The sequence below is a fragment of the Microcaecilia unicolor genome, chromosome 1, assembly GCF_901765095.1.
Source record: "Microcaecilia unicolor chromosome 1, aMicUni1.1, whole genome shotgun sequence".
In the NCBI taxonomy this organism is placed as follows: Eukaryota; Metazoa; Chordata; class Amphibia; order Gymnophiona; family Siphonopidae; genus Microcaecilia; species Microcaecilia unicolor.
Genome location: NC_044031.1, coordinates 763,810,119 through 763,832,376, shown reverse-complemented (window position 1 = coordinate 763,832,376; position 22,258 = coordinate 763,810,119). Strand labels below are relative to the sequence as shown.

Sequence of the window (22,258 nt, the reverse complement as noted above, 5' to 3'; positions counted from 1 at the left end):
ATTTTAAAATTGATTTTGTATAGGTAGATATGGACAAATCAGGTGAAACGCATCTGATAGAGCTGGATGAGTCTTACAAAAGTGAACACACAGTTTTCATCACACCACCTGATATCCCACGGCTCCCGAATGGAGAAGAATATCCATTGAAATACAGGTATTCAGTGGCATAGATAAACAAAGCAAAGTGACTGTTTTACTTGTACTTGTCTTATTCCCAGAAAACAATGTGGGCTGTGAATTATCTGGTAATAATTCTGCCTTCTGTTGATTAAGACAGCTGATTGTAACTGGTAAACTAGAGCCTGCCTGTTTAATTATTTATTTTATTTATTTATTTAGATTTTGCTCACACCTTTTTCAGTAGTAGCTCAAGGTGAGTTACATTCAGGTACCCTGGATATTTCTCTGTCCCAGGAGGGCTCACAATCTAAGTTTGTACCTGAGGCAATGGAGGGTTAAGTGACTTGCCCAAGATCACAAGGAGCAGCATTGGGATTTGAACTGGCCACCTCTGGATTGTAAGACTGGTGCTCTAACCACTAGGCCATTCCTCCACTCTTTTATGAAGCAACGGTAAGCCCAACACAGGCTTACTGCTCGCTAATGTAGAACTACCGCTGGGCTACCGCAACAGCCCGGCAGTAGTTCCACACCTAACGTGCGCCACTTCTTTATGTAGCGCCGGTGTTTACTCGGTGGTAATTGGACTGTGCTGCGCACTGCCCGGTTACCACCAAGTTAGCACAGGAGCCCTTACCTCCACCTCAATGGGTGGCATTAAGTGCTCCCCCCTGAAATGATCACGTGGCCATTGCTTTAAAAAAAAAAAAAAAAAGAAACAGCCCTTTACCCACTGTGGTAAAAGGGGGCCTCAGTGCTCATGAAAAACACGAGCAGATGCCAGTGCAGTCCCCCTTTTACCGCAGCTTGGTAAAAGGAGCCCTAAATCTGCTTACAGAAAATCTCTTTAGGTGAGAGTAAATGAAGTGTGGGATGAATGAGTGAGAGGGATGAGATCCCATTTTATGTTTATTATTGATTCCAGTGGCGTAGCCAGAAGTCAGTTTTTGAGTGGGCCAACAGGTTGGATGGGTGGGCACTAGACAGTGGTTTGCTGGTAAATGTTTAACAACAGGCTCTCTCCCTGGTCCACCTCTGCGCCCCACCCCCTGTCCACCTCGCCTCAAAATTGCAGAGCTGGCTATAGCCGGGGAGAGAGCCTGGGGGTGGGGGGGGGGGGGGGGGGGGGGAGGCAATGCATTACTCTCTCCAGGAAAAAAAAAATTAAATGATCCCAGGTTCCAATCTAATTCATGTTTAATGTGGGATAATATGCCATAAATAAGTAAATAAATAAATATAAACTTTTAATGTTGAGCACCTGATTCTCAAAGTGGACATATTCCAAACACTATAATGAAAATAAAATGATTTTTTTCTACCTTTGTTGTCTGGTGACTTTGTTTTTCTGATCATGCTGGCCCAGTATCTGATTCTGCTGCTATCTGTCCTCTTAACTCCGTTTCCAGTGCTTCCTTTCCATTTATTTCTTTACTTTCCTCCTTTCTTCTTCATTTCTTGCTCTACATCCGTAAGTAAAAGCTGGGTCCTCCGCAGACTTGACTGTCCAGTGGATCCAGCTTCTGCCTATTTTCTCCATCCATGTGCTGTTTTTCTCCTCTCTTCCTTTTCCCTCATATATCCTTCCTCTCTCTTCCCTCCCCTCCATCCATGTCAGCATTTCTTCTCTCTCCCTTCCCCTCCATCCATGTGCATCTCCTTCCTCTGTCTTCCCTCCCCGCCATCCATGTCCAGAATTTCTTCTTTCTCCCCTCCATCCATGTGCATCTCCTTCCTGTCTTACCTTCCTTCCCCTCCATCCATGTCCAACAATTCTCTCCCTACCCTCCCCTCCATCCACCCATGTCCAGCAACCATCCTCTCTCCACTGCCCTTCCTTCCATCCATGTCCAGCAACTCTCTTCTACCCTCTCCTCCACCCACCTAGTCCAGCAACTCTCCTCTCCCCTGCCCTCCCCTCTATCCACCCATGTCCAGCAAACTCCCCTGCCCTCTATACATCCATATCCAGAAATTCTCCTCTCTCCCCTGCCCTCCCCTCCATGTCCAGCAATTTCTCCTCTCTCCCTGGTCCTTGTCCTCCCATCCATGTCCATCGATGCTCCTCTCTCCCCTTTGACCATCTCCCTCTCATTCCCTCTCCAGCACTCCCATTCCCCCCTCTGTCTCTCCCTTACCCAGTCTCCTAAATTCCTCCCCCATCTTTCACCTACTTCATTAGTCCCCCATTCCCCATACTCTGTACTTACCACCCCTCCCAGTCCCATCTATCTCCTGCTCCTTCCTTCTGCTCACTACCCCTCCCAGTCCCATCCTTCCCTCTGCTCACCACCCTCTGCTGAATAAAGAAGACAACGTGGATGCAGGCAGCACAGCAGCTCACTGGTTTGCTTGCTGTGTTTTAAGTGAATGGTGACGGCTGCGCAGGGGAGTAGAAACACAGATTTTAAATGGCTTCCTCCTGTAGTCGCAGCAGCGAACTGGCGGGCGGCGGTACTAAAAGCATAAAGCAGCGAAGCTCTTCGATTCCATCCTTCGCTTTCCGTTTCCTGCCCTCTCAGCGTCCCGCCCGCCCGAAAGGAAATTACATCAAAGGAAGGCGGGACGCTGAGAGGGCAGGAAACGGAAAGCAAAGGACAGAATCGAAGAGCTTCGCTGCTTTATGCTTTTAGTGCCGCCGCCCACCAGATCGCCCCTGCTGCGAGTCTGGAGAGATCAGCTGGGTGGGCAGGCTTCAGCTGAAATTGGGTGCTACGCCCCTGATTGATTCATCAAATAATATTGAAGTCTTTTTGCTCATGGTTATTAGTACGTTAAAATTCATCATTATCAAAGTAGTAGAGGATAACAGATAAACTATGCCACAACCCAGAGTTAACTAGAGTTGCTCTGGGTCAGTGCAGGGTGGGGGATGGAGTGTAAGGCGCAATAGATATAAGTGTTCATAGAAGTGCATTTGGTTAAGTTGAAAATGATTCAGTGTATGGCAGTGGCCAAAAAGGCAAACAGGATACTAGGAATTGCTAGGAAAGGGATGGTAAATAAGACCAAGAATATGATAATGCCTCTGTATCGCTCCATGGTGCGACCTCACCTTGAGTATTGTGTTAAATTCTGGTCACTGTATCTCAAAAAACATATAGTGGAATTAGAAAAGGTTCAAAGAAGAGTGATCAAAATGATAGGGGATAGAACTCCTCTCATAAGGCTAAACAGGTTATGACTCTTCAGCTTGGAAAACAGACGGTTGAGGGGCGATATGATTGAGGTTTACAAAATCCTGAGTGGTGTAGAACGGGTAAAAGTGAATCGATTTTTTTTTTACTTTTTCGAAAAGTACAAAGACCAGGGGACACTCAATGAAATTACATGGAAATATTTTTTCACTCAAAGAAGTTATCTTTGGAACTTGTTGCCAGAGGATGTAGTAACAACGGTTAGTGCATCTGGGTTTAAGAAAAGGTTAGGACAAGTTCCTGGAGGAAAAGTTCATAGTCTGCTATTGAGATAGACATGGGGAAGCCACTACTTGCCCTGGGATTGGTAGTGTGGAATGTTGCTACTATTTGGGTTATGCTAGATACTTCTGACCTGGATTTGCCACTGTTTGAAGCAGGATACTGGGTGGACCATTGGTCTGGCCCAGTATGGCTATTCTTATGATGTTATGTGTAATTTTTCTAACAACTCTGTTTACATAGTAATTCATAGAAAGATGGAACAAGAAAAAATAAACACTGCACAGTTCTGCTGCATGGTGAAAATTAATTTTGACCCCCAAGTCTGGTATGCATTGCAGGGTGTCTGGATCTGTACTTTCCTAGAATCTAACTACCCACCATACCTAGCAGTTACTTTTCCTTCAGAAGCTTGTCCTGTTAGGTCTGAAGTTCCTTAGTGTCAGCTATGATAGTTCATTGCCAAAATGTTTTATAGTTCCACAACTCCTTGAGTTGTTCCTCTGAAGGTAGTGAAGTCTGCCGGACACAGTCACAGGCAGCAACACTCTGAAAACAAACAGTGTGGAAATGGGAGAAAGGGAAGGGAGCTAAAATTAAAAGTATATGTCAAATTAGAATGAGAAAAATTATATTTCAATAGATTTTATGCTCGACAATAGTTTTCTATATTCTAGAACACGTGAACAGGAAAATTGATAATATTCATGCTGTTATGAGTAAGTGTAAAGAAAATACACCCCACATTTCTGTGTGATCCTGAAGGTAAGATACAGAAGAATTCACATATCCAAAGCTTCAATCTTTTCTTTCTCTGCTACATCAAGTACTTTTTCAGAACACCATTCAAAAACTGACCTAACTTACAACACCAGCTGCTGTTTCAGATCAGCAAGGTTGTGCCTAAAAATATTTTTTTCCCCTCTGGTGTTAGAACAGTGTAGTTCCTTTGTTGGGCATTTCAAAGGGAACAGTACCTCTTGAGTGGATCCTTAAACTGTATAAATACCTACGTAGTTTTAAATGAAACAACTGATTCATCTGTGAATCAGTGTCCTAGCACGTGATCTGTCATGAAGTTCAGCTTGGACAGATGACAGTACAGTGAAGCAATAATTTAAACTATGTGAATAAATAATATTGCTAAGATTTGCTTGCCCCGGGATTGGTAGCATGGGATGTTGCTACTAATTGGGTTTCTGCCAGGTACTTGTGACCTGGTTTGGCCACTGTTGGAAGCAGGATACAGGGTAGATGGTCCATTGGTCTGACCCAGTATGGCAACTCTTATATTTTTATGTTCATGAGTTAAGGGATACTTGGAACAATTAAAAATACCCCTGTTTTGTTTTCCATTCCATTCATAAAATCATAGAAACAGGGAAAAATGAAGGCAGATAAAAGACCATATGGCCTATCCAGTCTGCCCATCTATGCCATCTACGCTCCCTTTCACTCCTTTAGAGATCCTATGTACTTGTCCCAAGCTTTCTTGAATTTGGATACAGTTTTCATCTCCCCCACCTCCACCAGAAGGCAGTTCCATGAATTCACCACCCTTTTCATGAAGTATTTCCTCAGGTTACTTCTGAGTCTATCCACTTTCCCCTTCTTCCTATGCGCCCATATTCTAGAGCTTCCTTTCAATTGAAAGAGACTTGCTGCCTGTGCATTTATGCCAAGTAGGTATTTAAACTTCTGGAAAGGCAGGAGAGGGAGATATGACATATACATGTTGAGATCTTTAAGCCTGTCCCCATACTCATTCACGAAGACTGATGACCATTTTAGTAGCCACCCTCTGGATCTACTCTGTCCTGTTTGTTTTTTTTTTTTTTTTTTTTTTGAAAGAGCAGTCTCCAGATTTGTTTGTAATATTGTAAATGATGTCTCACCAGCTTTATATAGGGGCATCATCACCTCCTTTTTCCTACTGACCTTTCCTTTCCCTATGCACCCAAGCATCCTTCTAGCTTTTGCTGTCACCTTTTCTACCTGTTTGGCCACCTTAAGATCATCACATATGGTCATACCCAAGTCCTGCTCCTCTTTTGTGCATAAAAGTTCTTCACTCCCTAAACTCATCTTATATAAGTGTTTGAATCTCTTACTAATCTTGTAAAGGAATACACGTTTTTTTGGGGGGGTGGCAAGGGGAATCTCCATGTCATCCATAGTTCATTAGAGACTAAGAAGCATTTAGATTTTCAGTAATAAATGTTAATAAAGACATCCTATGTCCAAAGACAAATGACCACACAAGTTAGAAACTCAGTTACTAAAAATCAAACAAATAGGTTCTGTATATATCAAACAGCAGCAAGACCACACAACAAAAGCTTGGAAAAATTCAGCCTTTCAAAAAGTGGAGAAAAAAGGCCTCAGTTTGATGTTCAGCAGCACAATGTCAGGTTCTCAGGTTCAGAGCCCGCAGGGCCAGGCTCTGGAGCAAACGTGAGCCCTTGGGCTGCTGCCGAGGAGCGACAGCAGCAGGCAAAACCCACCAACCAACACTGGGCAAGCACACCGGCAGGGACTGCAGGCACCGCCCAGCGAGCCGGAACACATGGACTGGAATCCCCCAGACTAGAGGACACAGGACTGGAACACCGGACTGGAACACACACCGGACTGGAACACACACTGGACTGGAGAATACTGGACTGGTCTGTACAGCTTCACCTGGATTTAGCCACTGCCCCCCAAGGGTTGAGCCCTGGGCTCGAGTGGCCGGCAGGACTTACCGGAAACCGGATGACACAGGGACCAGGACTAGAACAAGCCTGAAACTGAAGTGCTCCTAAATCCTAAACTGGCAAAAGTGTTCCTATGCCCGACACCAACAGAAGAGCTCCTAAGCCCTACACTAACAGCAGTGCTCCTAACAGAAACTAACAGGGGTGCCCCTACGCCCTACACTAACAGAAGTGCAAGGAAGCCACAAGGGAAAAGCAAGGAAGAGAAACACAAGAACTAGCAAAGGTGCTTCCTAAGCACCAAGCTACAGCTGTGCCCCACAGCACTAAACTAACCAAGCACTAAACCCACAGAAGTGCTTCTAACAGAAACTAACAGGGGAGCAGGGAAGCCACAAGGGAACAAGCAGGAAAGCCAAATACACAAACAACAAAGGTGCTTCCTAAGCACTAAACTAACAAGGGTGCTCCCAGCACCAAACTCCAGCACGACACTAACAGAAGTGCTTCTCACCGTAACAACAGGGAAAGCAGGGGAGCCAAACACGTACAGGTCACAAGTGCACTCTGCACTAACACTGGCCTTAGCAAAAGCAAGCAGGGAAACTAGACACAAAGTCAGAAGTGCACACTGCACCACCCTACCTCAAGCAAACGTTGCAAAGGCCCTGAAGGGAAGAACACTACTTCCTTATCAAGGCCCTCCCTGATGATGTCACACCCCCTAGACCCAGGCAGACAGCACACTGAAACCCAGAGAGGCCCAACCCACACCAATGCAGCACCGTGAAGCAATTGAAGCCAGTACACCCAAAGAGAGGTAGAGCTAACTCAGTCCACACACACAGCTGTAGTAAAGTGAAACAATTAGAGTCATGCTGCTGGAAGCTGCCAGCATAGAGAGAGAGAGAGCTAGCTCAGAAAGGACAGACAAAAGAAACAGACGCCAGCTAAGAAGCTGACCCCCAGGAAAAAGGTAAGTTTGAGAGGGGTTCTGACCACGATCATAACACACAAGCTACTCCAAGTTGTGCATCATATAAACAATCACTGGTCAAAAAAATTCTCACTGTTATACTGAATTCTCCGAGGAAAAGCAGGCTGCTTGTTCTCACAAGTGGGTCGATGTCCGCGTCAGCCCAGGAATCGGCAAAAGTTTTTCAGCAGAGCTATAAAACTTTGCCAGAGTCTTCTGGCGCACGAGCAGCGCGCACTGCGCATGCACGGACAACTTCCCACTCGTTGTGAGCGTGCCTCCTCAGTTCTTTTTGGGGCTCGGTCTGGTCCCTTGACATCGGTACCGAGGTTGGCGTCGTCGGAGTCGACTCAAAGCCCTCCTCTTCACTGTAGCTTTCAGCACATAACCACTTACCTCTATTCAGGTTACCTACACTGCCCCATTTGATTGACTGCATACTTGTCCTTTAGATTGTAAGCTCTTTTGAGCAGGGACTGTCCTTCCTCGTTTAAAATTGTACAGCGCTGCATAACCCTGGTAGCGCTTTAGAAATGTTAAGTAGTAGTAGTAGGTAATGGCTGCCCTGAGACCACAACATGCTGGGAGCAGTGAGGCGTCGAGTGGGTCTCCACCTGCCTCGAGGCCTCCTGTTATGCAGGCCCCCTGAGATCGACCTTCGTCGGACCCGGCCCCGAGGAGACGTGAGGATTCCATGTCCTCCTCATCGGTACCGAGGAGTCTCGATGATGGGTGTCGAGCGAAGCCTTAGAAGCACCCTCATTGTTCTCCTTCGACACATGGTGCTGGGAGCTCTGGGGTGTCGAGAGAGTCGGTACCCGAGAAGCGTTGGCGTTGAGGAGGTGCTGATGCGTTGATCTCGTGGCAGCCCGATACCGCCTCCTGAGCCTCGACAGATTCTGCCACCAGCTGCTCCACCGATCCCGCAGCCTTTTCCGATGGCAGCGCTTGATGAACGCATCCGGGTCCTGCTTCCAGAGCTTCTGGAGGGATTGCTGTGCCAGTCTGCTTCAGTGTCGGGGGTGCTTGTGCCTTCCGTGCCGCCGGCTGCAGCAGCATCTGGCCCTTCTCCTGCGGAGAGGTCCCGACGTCGGCTGCCACCCGGGTTGACTCCCCTTTGACTTCGGTGGAAGAAGCTTCACCGCAGTCTAGGTGGGGCGTCGACTTCTCAACATCGCCATCGAGGACATTGTTCCTAGGTGTCGAGGCAGGCTCAATCTCGGAGTGCCCTGAGGGAGGTCTTATCTGATACTGAAGAGGAACGTTCGTGGGAGTCAGAGGAAGACCCCAGGTACTTTTCTTCTGACGAGTCCTTTGGGATTTCCTCTGAACCTTCCCCTCCACCAGAAAGGGGACTATCTCCACCAGAGAGGCTGTCCTTTACATCTTTTGTCTGGGAAATGGCTACGGCTATTCCTTTCCCTATGCAGGCTGAAGATGAGCCCAGGGTAGGTCGTTCCATAATTTAGGAATGTCACGTCCGTGGTCGTGACTCGTCTTTTGCTCACCTGATCCCCCGAAGTGCAGCTTCCAGGATAGCTCCTGCCTGGCCAGCTTCCAAGATGGCTTCTGCCTGGCCAGCATCTAAGATGGCTTCCGCCTGTTCTGTTCAAGCTTCCAGGATGGCTCCTGTCTGTCCTTCCTGTGTTCTCACTTCCTATGTGTTTCTAGCCTCTCTTTGGTGTCAGTGTGTTCCCTGCTTCTGTCCTGCTGTAGGTGACATAATCAGTGAGAGCCTTTATAAGGAAGTGCTGTACTGGCATTCAGGGCCTTTGCTTTGCCAAAAGGTCGTCAGGTTAGTCAGTGTACTGTTGCGCTGCTACATAGCCTTGCTTTGGGCTCTTGCCCTTCCTGTTTTGGGCTCTTGCCCTTCTGCTGCTTGTGTCTGTGGACTGCTAGTCCTTCTGGTGCTCCACTCTGTGTTTGGAGCCACTGAAGCTTCAGCCTTTGTGTGTTCCCTGTCTGTGTTTGGAGCTTTTGAGCTTCCAGCCTTTGTTTGTTCCCTGTCAGTGGTTGTTAGCTACTGAAGCTTCAGCCATTGCCCTGACCTCTGCTAGTTCCTGGTTTATTCTCTCTGCCTGCTGCCTGCTCCAAGACTCTGCTAGTTCCTGGTTTATTCTTCCTGCTTCTGCCTAGCTAGTGTATATCCTGAGGGTATATCCTGAATCCTGCTTCTGCCTAGCTAGGGTATATCCTGAACTCTGTTTCTGCCAAGCTTGTATGTGTTTCCTGACCCCTACCTCTGCCAGGCTTGTATGTGCCTGCTAACCTCTGCTTTGCTAAGCTTGCATGTATATCCTAGCCCCTGCTCCTGCCAAGTCTTTGTGCACATCCTGTTTGCTTATGTCTTGTGTTTCTTGCTTAGTGGCTGTGTAGCAGCTTTCAGTCCTAGTCTAGTTCTGTGCCAAGCCTCCCTCGTGTAGCCTAGACCCAGGGTGGGTCCTCTGGGTCTTCAGTTCCTGCCCTGTCCTGCAAGTCCTGCCGGCCACCAGCACTCAGAGGCTCAACTCCTGAGGAACGGTGGTCAAGCACAGGTGAAGCTGTTCCTGTCCTGCCTGTTCTATTTGCCTGCCTCTGCTGCTCCTCGGCAGTGGTCCAAGGGCTCACGAATTTCAGTTCTGCCTCGAGAACCCGACAAGGAACTAGGAAAAAGAAGTCAGATGTTCTGGTGCTTTCATAATGGGCTTTCTTCTGACTTGGAAGAATGAGGTGATAACCATTGATGGGAACAATAGTGACTGTGAGGGAGTGTATGGAATGATTATACCTGACAGATAGAAAGGGATATCCAAATGATAGGTCTTAAAAGCCAAACACAATATTTTAAACTGGGCACGGAAATTAATTGGTAGCCAGTGTGAAGATCAGAGTAAAGGGGTAGTAGCATGGTCATATTTTGTAGCAAGGGATAAGAAACGAACAGCAGTGGTCTGTAAGGTTTGTAAATGTCTCAATTTTTGTTTAGTAATACTTGTGTAAACTGTGTTGTAATAATCCAACCTTGAAATCAAGAGGGCCTGTATAAGAATATGCATAGTTGAAAAATTTAGGAAACTACATGGGGAGCAGAGACAGCGAAGGGGCTAAAAAAACAACTTGCACAAGGATTTTTTTCTGGAGGGGGGAAGGGTATCTTGGGGTTGAGTTGGTGAGTTGTGTTTTGATTTTTGAATTGGCTGCATACTGAAAGATCACAGTATGCTATCTGCTCTGGGCATTGAAATCTCTTGCAACTGTTCTAATTTTGGGGATTATTTTTCTGTATGTTTTGTAAATTATAAATAAAACTTGAAAAAAATATATTAAAAAACCCCCAACTTGCATCAGATGGGAAGAGTGAGCATCGAAGTTAAGGTGTGAGTTGAATATCACCCCTAGGTAACAGAAAGACTGTACAGGCTTAATGTCCATATCGAGTAGATGAGGGACCAGAGATGTTTGTGGATGGTAAGCAGGCATCTAATAGGTCAGTTTTTCAGGGTTTAAGACCAGTTTATGTGCGTGCAGCCATTGGGATTATGTAGTTAGGTAGTCTTGCAATGGTGACAGGTCCAGTGTGTGAGGAGAGGGGTAAGAAGAAGAATATCATCTGTGTAGTAATAAGCCCTGATATTATGGTTCTGGACTACTGTAGCTGGCAGGCTGAGAAAAATGTTAAATAGGATTGGAGAAAGAATCGAAATCTGGGGCACACCACAGGTAAGTTGGTGGTGGTATGGACTGAAAATGAATGATTAGTCAGATACGAAATGAACCAGTCCAAGACTGTTCCAGTCATCCCAATATTGGAGAGTCGTGACATTAGTAAAGAATGATCCACAAGATCAAACGCTGCAGACAAGTCAAGTGACACAACAAGAACCAGATTACCTGAATCAAGAATAGAATGTATCTCACTAAGAAAAGTAGTAATTCTCCAAGGACAAGCAGAGCTTCGTATTCTTACAGTTGCTGCAGGGGGCTTCCGCTTTGGCATTGAGAGTGCTAGTGCCACCAGCTGATCTGCCCCAGGCCTTCTCCGAGACTCCATAGATGCCGATGCCCAGATCTTCGACGACAGCGCCTCACCAGGTGTCGATGTCCAGGCAGGCAGTACTACCTTTGACATCAGGGGAGGAAGCTTCCCCATAGTCTGAGGGTAGGGCTGCACCTCAGTGTTCCTCAGAGTGTGGACATCGTTCCACTAGGCCAAGGCTGGTACAGACTCTTTCACCTGCACCTGCAGGGCTGTGCCTAGGGTCTCTGGTGCCCCCCTGCAGACTATCAGTTGCCCCCCTCCCCCCCGTGAAAATGATCGCTCACCACTTGCCACACTGCCAGGAATTGTCAGCAATATTCTTAGAAACAAATTGCTATACATTGCAAAATAAGATAGCAGATGTAAATTCTCAAAGTGGACATATTCCAAACACTAAAATGAAAATAAAATGATTTTTTTCTACCTTTGTCTGGTGACTTTCTTTTTCTGATCATGCTGAACTAGTATCTGATTCTGCTGCTATCTGTCCTCTTAACTCCATTTCCAGGGCTTTCTTTCCATTTATTTCTTTCCTTTCCTCCTTTCTTCTTCATTTCTGGTCCTCGGCTTCTGCCTATTTTCTTCATCCATGTGCAGTTTTTCTCCTCTCTTCCTTTTCCCTCATTTCATCTCCTTCATCTCTCTTCCCTCCCCTCTATGTCCAGCAATTTTTCCTCTCTCACTGAGCCCTGCCCTCCCATCCATTCCCATCCATGCTCCTCTGTCCCCTCCATTCATCCCTATCCAGCAATTCCCCTCTCTCCTTGAGCCCTGCCCTCCCATCCATGCTCCTCTGTCCCCTGCCCCCTCCATTCATCCCTATCCAGCAATTCCCCTCTCTCCCTTCCATGAACCCTGCCCTCGCATCCATGCTCCTCTGTCCCCTGCCCTCCCGCTCCCATGTCCAAACTGCCCACCCTCTTCTCCCCCCCCAACATTCCTTTCCTTTTTTTTTTCTTTTAAATTTACCTCCGTCCGGCAGCGCAGGCGCAGCGTCAGTGAAGGAGGCGGCGCTCTTGTTATGTCTAGCCTTCCCTTCGCTCAGTGTCCCGCCTTCTTCTGACGTCATTTCCTTGACGTCAGAAGAAGGCGGAACACTGAGCGAAGGGAAGGCTAGACACGTCGGGAGCGCTGCCTCCTTCACTGACGCTGCGCTGCCGGACGGAGGTAAATTTAAAAGGAGAAAAAAAAGGAAAGGGATCTTGCGGGAGAGAAGAGGGCGGGCAGTTGGGCAATGGGAGTGGGAGGGCGAGGTAAGCATGGTACAGCGGCACCCCCAAGAGGACAGCACCCCCCCAGAGGACAGCGCCCCCCTGCCATTCTTACCCCGCTTACCGTGTTGGCACGGCCCTGTGCACCTGAGTATGGTGAAGAGTCTGATTGGGACAGTTCCTGGGAATCAGATTAAGATCCACATTACTTCTCAGAGGTGAACTCAAATGAAATTCCATGTGATCCCTCTCCTCCTCAACAGAGTTGAAAATCTCCACCAAAGATGCTCTCTTTCACCAGTTTTGTGAGGGAGATGGCTGCAGCTGTCCTATTTAAGCTGGAGACGGAGGAGGAGCCCATAGCAGAGATGTCTGTTCTGGGCTATAAGTCTCTTCACAAGGAAGGGGTCACAGTACTATTGCACCCTATCCTTAAGGATGCATTGTTGAAGAACTGGGAGTCTCCCATCACAGTGCAGGTCGCACCTAAGAAGGTGGATACACAGTATCATATCCAGAAGGCTCCCAGGTTTGAGAAGGCACAGTTGCTGCACAACTCAGTGGTGATCAAACCCTCTCTCAAACGAGCCAAGAGTTCTCGGTCTGATTCCTTGGTACTCCCAAAAACAAGAGGCTAGGACTTTGGATTTGTCTGGGAGGAAGACTTTTCAGGCTTCGATGCTCGTTGCTCACGTCCAGTCCTGCCAGCTCTACACGAACCTTTACTTGGACTCTGGTGAACAGTACACTGATTCTGGTGGACTCTGTCCCTTTGAAACAGGCTGCAGATGGAGTGTTGGCATTATCTGGCCAGGGGTGCCTATGATGTCACGTCCAGACTCTCTGGCATGGGTGTGGGGATTTTCAGACTCTCATGACTTAATGTCTCAGACCTTGAACCAGCAGTTCAAGAGAGGTTGTTGGATGTCCCAGGCTGAGGGGACAACTTGTTTGGAGAGAGAGTGGAAGAAGTGACTGACCTCATTAACAAGCATACGGATACTATCCACATTCTCTCTCGGCGTACTCTATCTGTATCATCTTCAGCAAGAAGATTTTTGATTTAGACTAGGCGGCGTTCCTACTACTTTCAAAGGCATATTCCATATCATCAAGCTGATCAATCCATAGACTGGTGGGTTGTGTCCATCTACCAGCAGGTGGAGATAGAGAGCAAACTTTTGCCTCCCTATATGTGGTCATGTGCTGCCGGAAACTCCTCAGTATGTTCTCTATCTCAGCAGGTGGTGGTCACACACAGCAGCAGCTCTGGCTAGGCCTCCAAGCCTAATCCTTAGGTTTTGTTGAGGCCTGGGGTTGAGGGCTCTTTTGAGCAAGTGCAAACCTGGTGGTGCCAGGTCCCTCCTTTTCTCCCCCCTCCCGCTGGCTCCGTTTAAAAAAAAAAAAAAAAAATTTTTTTAAACGTCTTTAAAGGCGTTTAATTCGACGTTTCTTTAAACGTTCATTGCAGCTACTCACTGGGACACCAGTTCGTTACAGCTCGGAGCGGCAAGCAGGTAATTTTACCTTTTTATAGCGGGCAGGGGGTTCCCCGATTCTTCTCCTTGTGGCAATGGCGTCGGAGGGCGAGGGCGCAAAGGGTCGCTCCCCGGATCGCTGGAGCGCTTCTAGAGGGGATGCGGGGGTTTTACAACCTGATTCGCCCTTGATGGGTGATAGTTTAGTGACCGATGAATGTCCCGGTCGTTCCTCCGGCGTGGCGGTTTTTTCCCGCCATAAACGCCCATCCCCCGCTCCTCGCCTCCGCCATCTTGGCCAGCCACGCGGCTCGGACGGCTTCTTCTTGGGCCGCCCTTGAGGTTGGAGACATTAATGCCATGAACGCCCTTAATTTGGGCGACGGCACAAAAGCGGCTAAAGTTAAGCGCCGTTCTTCCCGCGCGGCTCCTTCACGGAGTTTCGCGCCGGACGCCATTTTGGATGCGCAGCATGTCTCTCCCCCGCTATTGCGAGCGCCGGTTGAGAGTGCGTCTAGGGCTGTTGCCCAGGCTGCGGAAGTGCACAGTCTGGGGGGTTTCTCCCCCGAGTTTGTTTTGCTGCTGCATCAGGCTTTCCTCATGCAAAACGCTGCCCCTGCTCCCTCTTCTGATAAAGAGGTTGAGGTTCCCAGAGGTAAACGCCCTCGGGTTGATTTCCAGGCCTTGGAGGACTTTTGTCTCCTCCGATGTAGATGAGGGCAGCGTGTCTGAGGTCTCCCAACGATCCTTTGCGGATTCCTTGGAGGAGATAGATCCCCGCTCGGATGGAGCGGATGACCCCTCTGCAGCGCGGCTTTTTAGCCCAGATGATTTGCCCAACCTGTTGTTACAGGCCATGGACACTTTGAAGATTTCCTCTCCGGAGGACGTCTCTCCCTCAGCCCCTGTTGGCTCTGCCATTATGCTGGGGACGAAGCGCCCGCCTAGAACCTTCCACGTGCATGATGCCATGCACACCTTAATTGCGGCTCAATGGGATGTCCCGGAAACGAGCCTTAAAGTGGCTAGGGCTATGTCCCGCCTCTATCCTTTGGCTGTGAGTGAACGTGAGGCCTATCTGTGGCCTACCGTGGATTCTTTAATCACTGCGGTGACTAAGAAAACGGCGTTGCCGGTGGAAGGTGGCACGGCCCTAAAGGACGCCCAAGACAGAAGATTGGAGGCGGCCTTAAGGTCGTCCTTGGAGGCAGCTGCTTTAAGTTTGCAGGCCTCAGTTTGCGGCTCCTATGTGGCCAGGGCGTGCCGGACTATGGTGCAGCGGGCTTCCCCCTCGGATCATTCCTTGAGGGCTGATTGGCCGGCCCTGGAATCGGGCTTAGCCTATTTGGCAGACTTGCTGTATGATGTCTGGAGAGCCTCAGCTAAAGGCATGGCTCAGACAGTCTCTGCGCGGCGGTGGCTTTGGCTGAAACATTGGTCTGCTGACCACGCCTCTAAATCCCGCCTGGCTAGATTGCCTTTTAAAGGCAAGCTGCTCTTTGGGGTCGAGCTGGACAAAATCGTGACCGATCTCGGCACGTCTAAGGGCAAGAAATTACCAGAGGTCAGGGCTCGGGACTCGTCCCGATACCTCCATACCGCCCAGGCAAGTCGGGTTCCTCTGCCCCCTCTTCCTTCAAGAGGAATTTCTCCCCCAAGCAGCATTCCTTTCGCAGAGACCGCCGTCCCGGAGGTGCTCCCTCCGGTCCTCCCCCAGGGTCTCGTACCCAATGACGGGGCCTTGGTCCACGCCCCAGTGCAGATTGGAGGACGGCTGTCCTCGTTTCTGGGCGAGTGGACCACTATAACTTCAGACGCGTGGGTGCTGGAAGTCATCAGAGACGGCTACAAGCTAGAGTTCTGCCAACCCTTAAGAGACGGGTTTGTACTCTCTCCCTGCAAGTCTCCGGTCAAGCTGTGGTAGTGCAGCAGACCTTGGACAACCTGATCCGCCTGGGTGCGGTCGTTCCGGTGCCAAAAAATCAGATTGGCAAGGGACGTTACTCCATTTACTTTGTGGTTCCAAAGAAAGGAGGTTCTGTCCGGCCTATCCTCGACCTCAAAGGGGTCAATCGGGCCTGGAAAGTGAGGCACTTTCGCATGGAGACTCTCCGCTCTGTTATAGCGGCAGTGAAGGCAGGAGAGTTCTTGGCTTCCTTGGACATCAAGGAAGCGTACCTGCATATTCCCATCTGGCCTCCTCTCCAACGCTTTCTGCGTTTTACAGTCCTGAGACGACACTTCCAGTTCAGAGCCCTCCCTTTCGGGTTGGCTACTGCTCCGCGGACCTTTTCCAAAGTAATGGGGGTCATAGCGGCCTTCCTGCTAAAGGAAGGAGTACAAGTCCATCCTTATCTGGACGACTGGTTGATCCGAGCCCCCTCTTATGCAGAGTGCGGCAAAGCTATGGACCGGGTAGTTGCTCTTTTGAGCTCCCTGGGATGGATCATCAACTGGAAGAAGAGCCAGCTGCGCCCGACTCAGTCCCTGGTGTATCTGGGAGTTCGATTCGACACCCAAGTGGGCAGAGTGTTCCTGCCAGACAATCGGATTGTCAAGCTTCAGGCTCAGGTGGACTAGTTCCTAGTAGCCTCTCCTATTCGGGCTTGGGACTACGTGCAGCTGTTGGGCTCTATGACGGCCACGATGGAAGTAGTGCCCTGGGCCAGGGCTCATATGAGACCACTACAGCTATCTCTGCTGCTGCGCTGGACTCCGATGTCGGAGGATTATGCTGTGCGCCTTCCCGTGGACCCAGCAGTGCGCAAGGCGCTGAGCTGGTGGACGCAGACAGACAAGTTGTCTGCAGGATTGCCTCTGGTGACCCCGGAGTGGATTGTCGTCACGACAGACGCCTCTTTGATGGGCTGGGGAGCCCACTGCTTGGGAAGGACAGCGCAGGGGCTCTAGTCTCCTGCAGAGGCAAGTGGTCTATCAACCTCCTGGAACTCAGAGCCATTCGCTTGGTGTTATTGGAGTTCATCCCGGTACTCGTGTTGAAGCCTGTACGGGTCCTGTCGGACAATGCCACGGCTGTGGCCTATATCAACCGCCAGGGAGGTACCAGAGCGCCCCTCTAGCCAAGGAGGCTATGAGTCTTTGCCAGTGGGCGGAAGCGAACCTGGAGCAGCTTTCAGCGGCCCACATTGCCGGAGTCATGAATGTCAAGGCGGACTTTCTCAGTCGCCATACCTTGGAGCCCGGAGAGTGGCAACTATCTGCTCAGGCGTTCTTGGACATCACGAAGCGCTGGGGCCAGCCGAGCCTAGATCTGATGGCGTCATCGGCCAATGGCCAAGTGCCGCGCTTTTTCAGCAGAGGACGGGACCCTCGATCCCTGGGAGTAGATGCTCTTCTCCAACAGTGGCCGACACAAGAGCTCCTCTATGTGTTCCCGCCCTGGCCCATGTTGGGCAGGGTGCTAGACCGGGTGGCAAAGCATCCCGGCAGGGTAATCCTGGTGGGTCCGGATTGGCCCAGACGTCCCTGGTATGCGGACTTGTTCAGGCTCTCAGTCGACGATCCTCTGAGGCTGTCAGTGGAGCAGGGCCTGTTACATCAGGGTCCCGTGGTGATGGAGGATCCCTCTCCCTTTGGTCTTACGGCCTGGCTATTGAGCGGCAGCGTCTGAGGAAGAAGGGCTTCTCAGACAAGGTCATCGCCACTATGCTGAGAGCGAGGAAGCGCTCTACTTCTACTGCTTACGCCAGGGTTTGGCGTATCTTTGCAGCATGGTGTGAAGCAGGCTCACTTTCTCCCTTCACTGCTCCAATTTCTTCAGTGTTGGCGTTCCTGCGAGAAGGTCTGGAGAAAGGCCTGTCGCTCAGTTCCCTTAAAGTCCAGGTAGCGGCTCTGGCTTGCTTCAGGGGCCGCCTGAAGGGTGTTTCCCTGGCTTCACAGCCAGATGTGGTGCGCTTTCTCAAGGGAGTTAATCACCTGCGCCCTCCTCTGCACTCAGTGGTGCCTGCGTGGAATCTCAACCTGGTGCTAAGAGCATTGCAGAAGCCGCCTTTGGAACCCTTGTCGAGGGCATCTCTGAAAGACCTGACGTTGAAAGCAGTCTTTTTGGTGGCTATCACTTCAGACAGAAGAGTTTCCGAGCTCCAGGCGCTCTCATGTCGAGAGCCTTTTCTGCAGTGCACTGAGGCAGGAGTGACTATTCGCACAGTGCCTTCCTTCCTGCCCAAGATTGGTTCTCGCTTCCATGTGAATCAGCAGCTCTGTCTCCCTTCCTTTCGTAGGGAGGACTACCCAGAGGAGTACTCCGCTCTTGAATATCTGGATGTGAGACGAGTCATCATCAGATACTTGGAAGTGACCAATGATTTCCGGAAATCGGATCATCTGTTTGTCCTGTTTGCAGGTCCTCGTAAGGGTCTGCAGGCTGCTAAGCCTACAGTGGCAAGATGGGTCCAGGAAGCCATTGCAGCGGCTTATGTGGCCGCGGGGAAGGTGCCGCCTATCCAGCTGAAGGCTCACTCCACGAGAGCTCAGGCGGCCTCGATGGCAGAGGCCGGATCCGTCTCCTTGGAAGAGATATGCAAGGTGGCAACGTGGGCTTCGGCTCATACATTCTCCAAGCATTACCGTTTGACTGTGGCTGCACGGGCGGAGGCCCGGTTTGGAGCTTCAGTGTTGAGGTCAGGGATTTCTATGTCCCGCCCTGGGTGAGTACTGCTTCGGTACATCCCACCAGTCTATGGATTGATCAGCTTGATGATATGGAAGGTAAAATTATGTATAATCATACCTGATAATTTTCTTTCCATTAATCATAGCTGATCAATCCATAGCCCCTCCCAGATATCTGTACTGTTTATATTCTGGTTGAATTTTAGGTTCAAGTTTAGCCTTCAGTTACTTCAGGAGGACTTCGTGTTCAAGTTCTTCTTTCACTTGGATTCTTCAAGAGTTGAGACGACTTTGTGTTACAGTGAGCTGCTGCATTCCTCTCCCCTCCGTTTTACGGGGCTGGATTGAGACATAAATTCTGCCGGCACTCCCTCCCGCTTCGTGCGGCTGTAGGGCAGCTTTGTACCCCTCCCGCTTCGGCAGTGTTAGGGTCAGTCAGCTCCTCCCGCGGTTGCGGTTGCAGGATAAGCCAGATCCCCCCGCATCGGCGGGTGTGGTGTCCCTCCCCCGCTCCGCGGGGATGAGCTGGACGGATTCCCCTCCCCCACTTGTGTGGGGATGAGCTGGGTTAATTCCCCTCCCCCGTTTCGGCGGTGGTGAGCTGGGCAGAGTGTCCCTTCGTGGGTGTAATTCTCTAAGTGCTGAGTCCTGCGGATGGAGCTTTGATATCGACATACTGAGGAGTTTCCGGCAGCACATGACCACATATAGGGAGGCAAAAGTTTGCTCTCTATCTCCACCTGCTGGTAGATGGACACAACCCACCAGTCTATGGATTGATCAGCTATGATTAATGGAAAGAAAATTATCAGGTATGATTATACATAATTTTACCGTTTCCCACCTCCCATTGGCAACTCAGGTCCAGCGTCCAAGGCCTTGCCAGTTCTGTCCTCATGAGTTCCAGCCGGCTCCCAGTCAAAACAGGGCATGGACTTTTAGCTGGTTCCAGCAGAGCATAGCTGCACAAAAAAAGTATCTGTCCCAAATGACCTTCCGGTTGGAGGGAGGCTCATTTTTAATCAACACAGATGGCCTCTTGTATCCTCTGACCGATGGGTTCTTCAGATAGTCCGTCTGGGGTACCCACTGAATTGTAAGTCCTCTGCACACACCCTAAGTTTTTTCCTAAGGTAGTTTTGGAGTTCCATCTCAACCAGTCAATTGTTCTGCCAACATTTTCCCCAATACCTCATGCCCATCCTGGTGAAAGTGTACTGCATATTTTGGACTGCAAGTGAGCCTTAGCTTTCTATCTGGAGTGGACTCAAGCCCATAGACTTCCACCCAGCTTTTAGTTTCTTTTAACCCCAAGATGTTGGGGGTGGCCAATGGCAAACGCACACTTTCAAATTGGATAGCAGATTGCATCTCCTTTGCTTATGCCCATTCTAGGCTGGCTCTTGAGGGTCACATCATGGCTTATGATGTCAGAGCCATGGCTACATCAGTAGCCCACTTGACATCAGTCTCCATAGAGAAGATTTGCAAGGCTGCAATGTGGTCTTCAGTCCATACATTCACTTCCAACTGTTTTGGTTCATGATTCCCGATGCAACAGTTTGGACAGGCAATTCTGCAGAATTTGTTTGGAGTCTAAAATCCAACTCCACCCTCCTAGGCTCTGTTTTATTTTGTTCCAGGCTGCATCTAGACAGTTTAAGGTTGATTGAAATTTTAGTCTCAACATTTCAAGATGCAATTATCCTAGCTTTCTTGTTTTCGGTGAGCCTGGTAGCTTAGGGATTAAGAATATGAAGACCTGCTTTTCTTCGGAGAAAGCAAAGATACTTACGTAGCTGTAGCTGGTGGTCTCTGAGGACAGCTGGTCGATTATTCTCACATACCCTTCCACCTCCCCTGGGAGTTGAATTTAGTTGTAGGTTTTTTGCTTTTTCATCTGACTGGAGGACCCACGCTGTGTGTCAGACGCGAAGACACCAGCGCATGCTCGGTGGGATGCTGTTAGAATTTTCCACTTACTTGCTAGTCAGCGTCCACACCGGGCTTCATCTGATGACGTCACCCAGATGTGAGAATAATTGGCCTGCTGTCCTTGGAGAACACCACCTACAGGTAAGTATCTTTGCTTTAAAGTTTCTGCGCTGTGGTGTGATTGGAACCCAGATTGACGGGGATGGAGAAAGAAACATTGTTCAACGTTATTATTATTCCAACATTTGTACCCCACATTTTTCCCGTGGTAACTTGGTTCAGAGTGGCTTACTGTCACGTCCCTTACCTATGGCACGCTCCGCGCAGTCGAGCTGCTCCTCGGACTCCCCCTGGAGACACTGAACGTCGGTGGGCTGGGCGGGGCCCAAACGTCTGGTTCCACGCCTCACCCGATGCTCTCGGTAACGTCTCGGAACGTCGGCCATGTTGGTGGCGCCGGCGCCCCTAACGAGGGTCACGCCTTGCTCCCTCCAGATTTACCGGGTATGACTCGGCTCCACCCCCGTCTAACAGACCTATCAGGAGGGCTCAGTCCGACGACGCGATCACCAGGTTCCAGTGTCTCCCGCCCCCTGCCAGCTGATCCTCGTTTCCCAGATTGAAGAGCTATTTAAGGAACCAGACAGGTGCCTTGCTTTGCTTCGGCTTCTGCTCTTGTAGAGGGTTAAGCTTCCCGAGAGGTGTATCCTGACTTTGTTCTGCCTGACCTGACTTCTGCTGGTATCCTGATTATTCTCTGCTTGTTTCTGCCCTGAGTTATGCTGGTATCCTGATTATTCTCTGCTTGCTGCCTGCCCCGACTTCTGCTGGTACTCTGACTACGCTCTGCTCACTGCCTGCCCAGGCCCTGAGGTTCCGCGCCACCTACAGTCCGCCAACCCCGTGGTTCCAGAAGTCCTGTTGGCCACCAGCACCTGGGGGCTCAACTCCCGGGGAACGGCGGTCGCCGCAGGTGAAGTCGAGGGGTTGTTCTGCTGTCCTTCGGAGGGCCGGTGTCCACTTTTGACCTCAGCTCTCCATCTAGACCCAAGGGCTCACAAGATTCAGTACGAGACACTTACATTGTTAGTTTAACAGAGATGTTCAATCAAAAGTTATTTAAGTTCTCAGCACTTTGATCGATTGTATAGGAAGAACATGGCCAAGGTTATCCTGCTCCCTCGGAAAAGAATTATCTAAAGAAAAAAGCTTTGAAAGTTAATGTAGTTATTTATGCATATTAGATCTTTTAGAAGCGCATTCCATGCTTTTGTGCATAGGTAGGGGAAATTCATCGCATGTGTGACTCGGTATTTTAAACCTTAGGGGTTAGGGAAGTGAAGGGTTAGATAGTTCCTTGTTCCTATGATTGCGTTTCGAATTGGTAGTGTTATAAGATCTTTCATATATTCTGGGGCTAAGCCAAAGATAATACTCTAAGCCCAGGTGCGTAGTTTGAGGGAGCCTGTGTAGTAGTGGTTTGGCACTTTCAAGCTGTGTCTTCCCGTATATAAGTCTGGTAGTGGTGGTCTGTGCTGTTTGTAATTTCTTCAGTGTTATCTTTTTGCAGCCCGCGTATATTCCATTACAGTAGTCAGTATGGGTTAAGACCATGGATTGGACCAACACACAGAATGGTTGTCTGGGGAAGTTTCTCCTGATACGTTTTAGTTTCCACATTTGCTGATGTTTGCTGCTTGGTTTTCGAAGGTTAAGTGTCGGTCTGCGGTGACTCCTAGGATCTTTGTGTTCCATTATTGGGGGCAGGCT

The 22,258-nt window shown here is 49.5% G+C and overlaps 1 protein-coding gene across 1 annotated transcript in view; it reads left to right on the top strand.

Annotated features, from left to right (window-relative positions):
• DENND4A (DENN domain containing 4A) overlaps positions 1 to 22,258 on the top strand; it is a 576,041-nt gene that overhangs the window by 249,691 nt on the left and 304,092 nt on the right. The window contains 1 exon segment of the mRNA XM_030189785.1: positions 24 to 157. Coding sequence (XP_030045645.1) covers positions 24 to 157 — 134 coding nt within the window.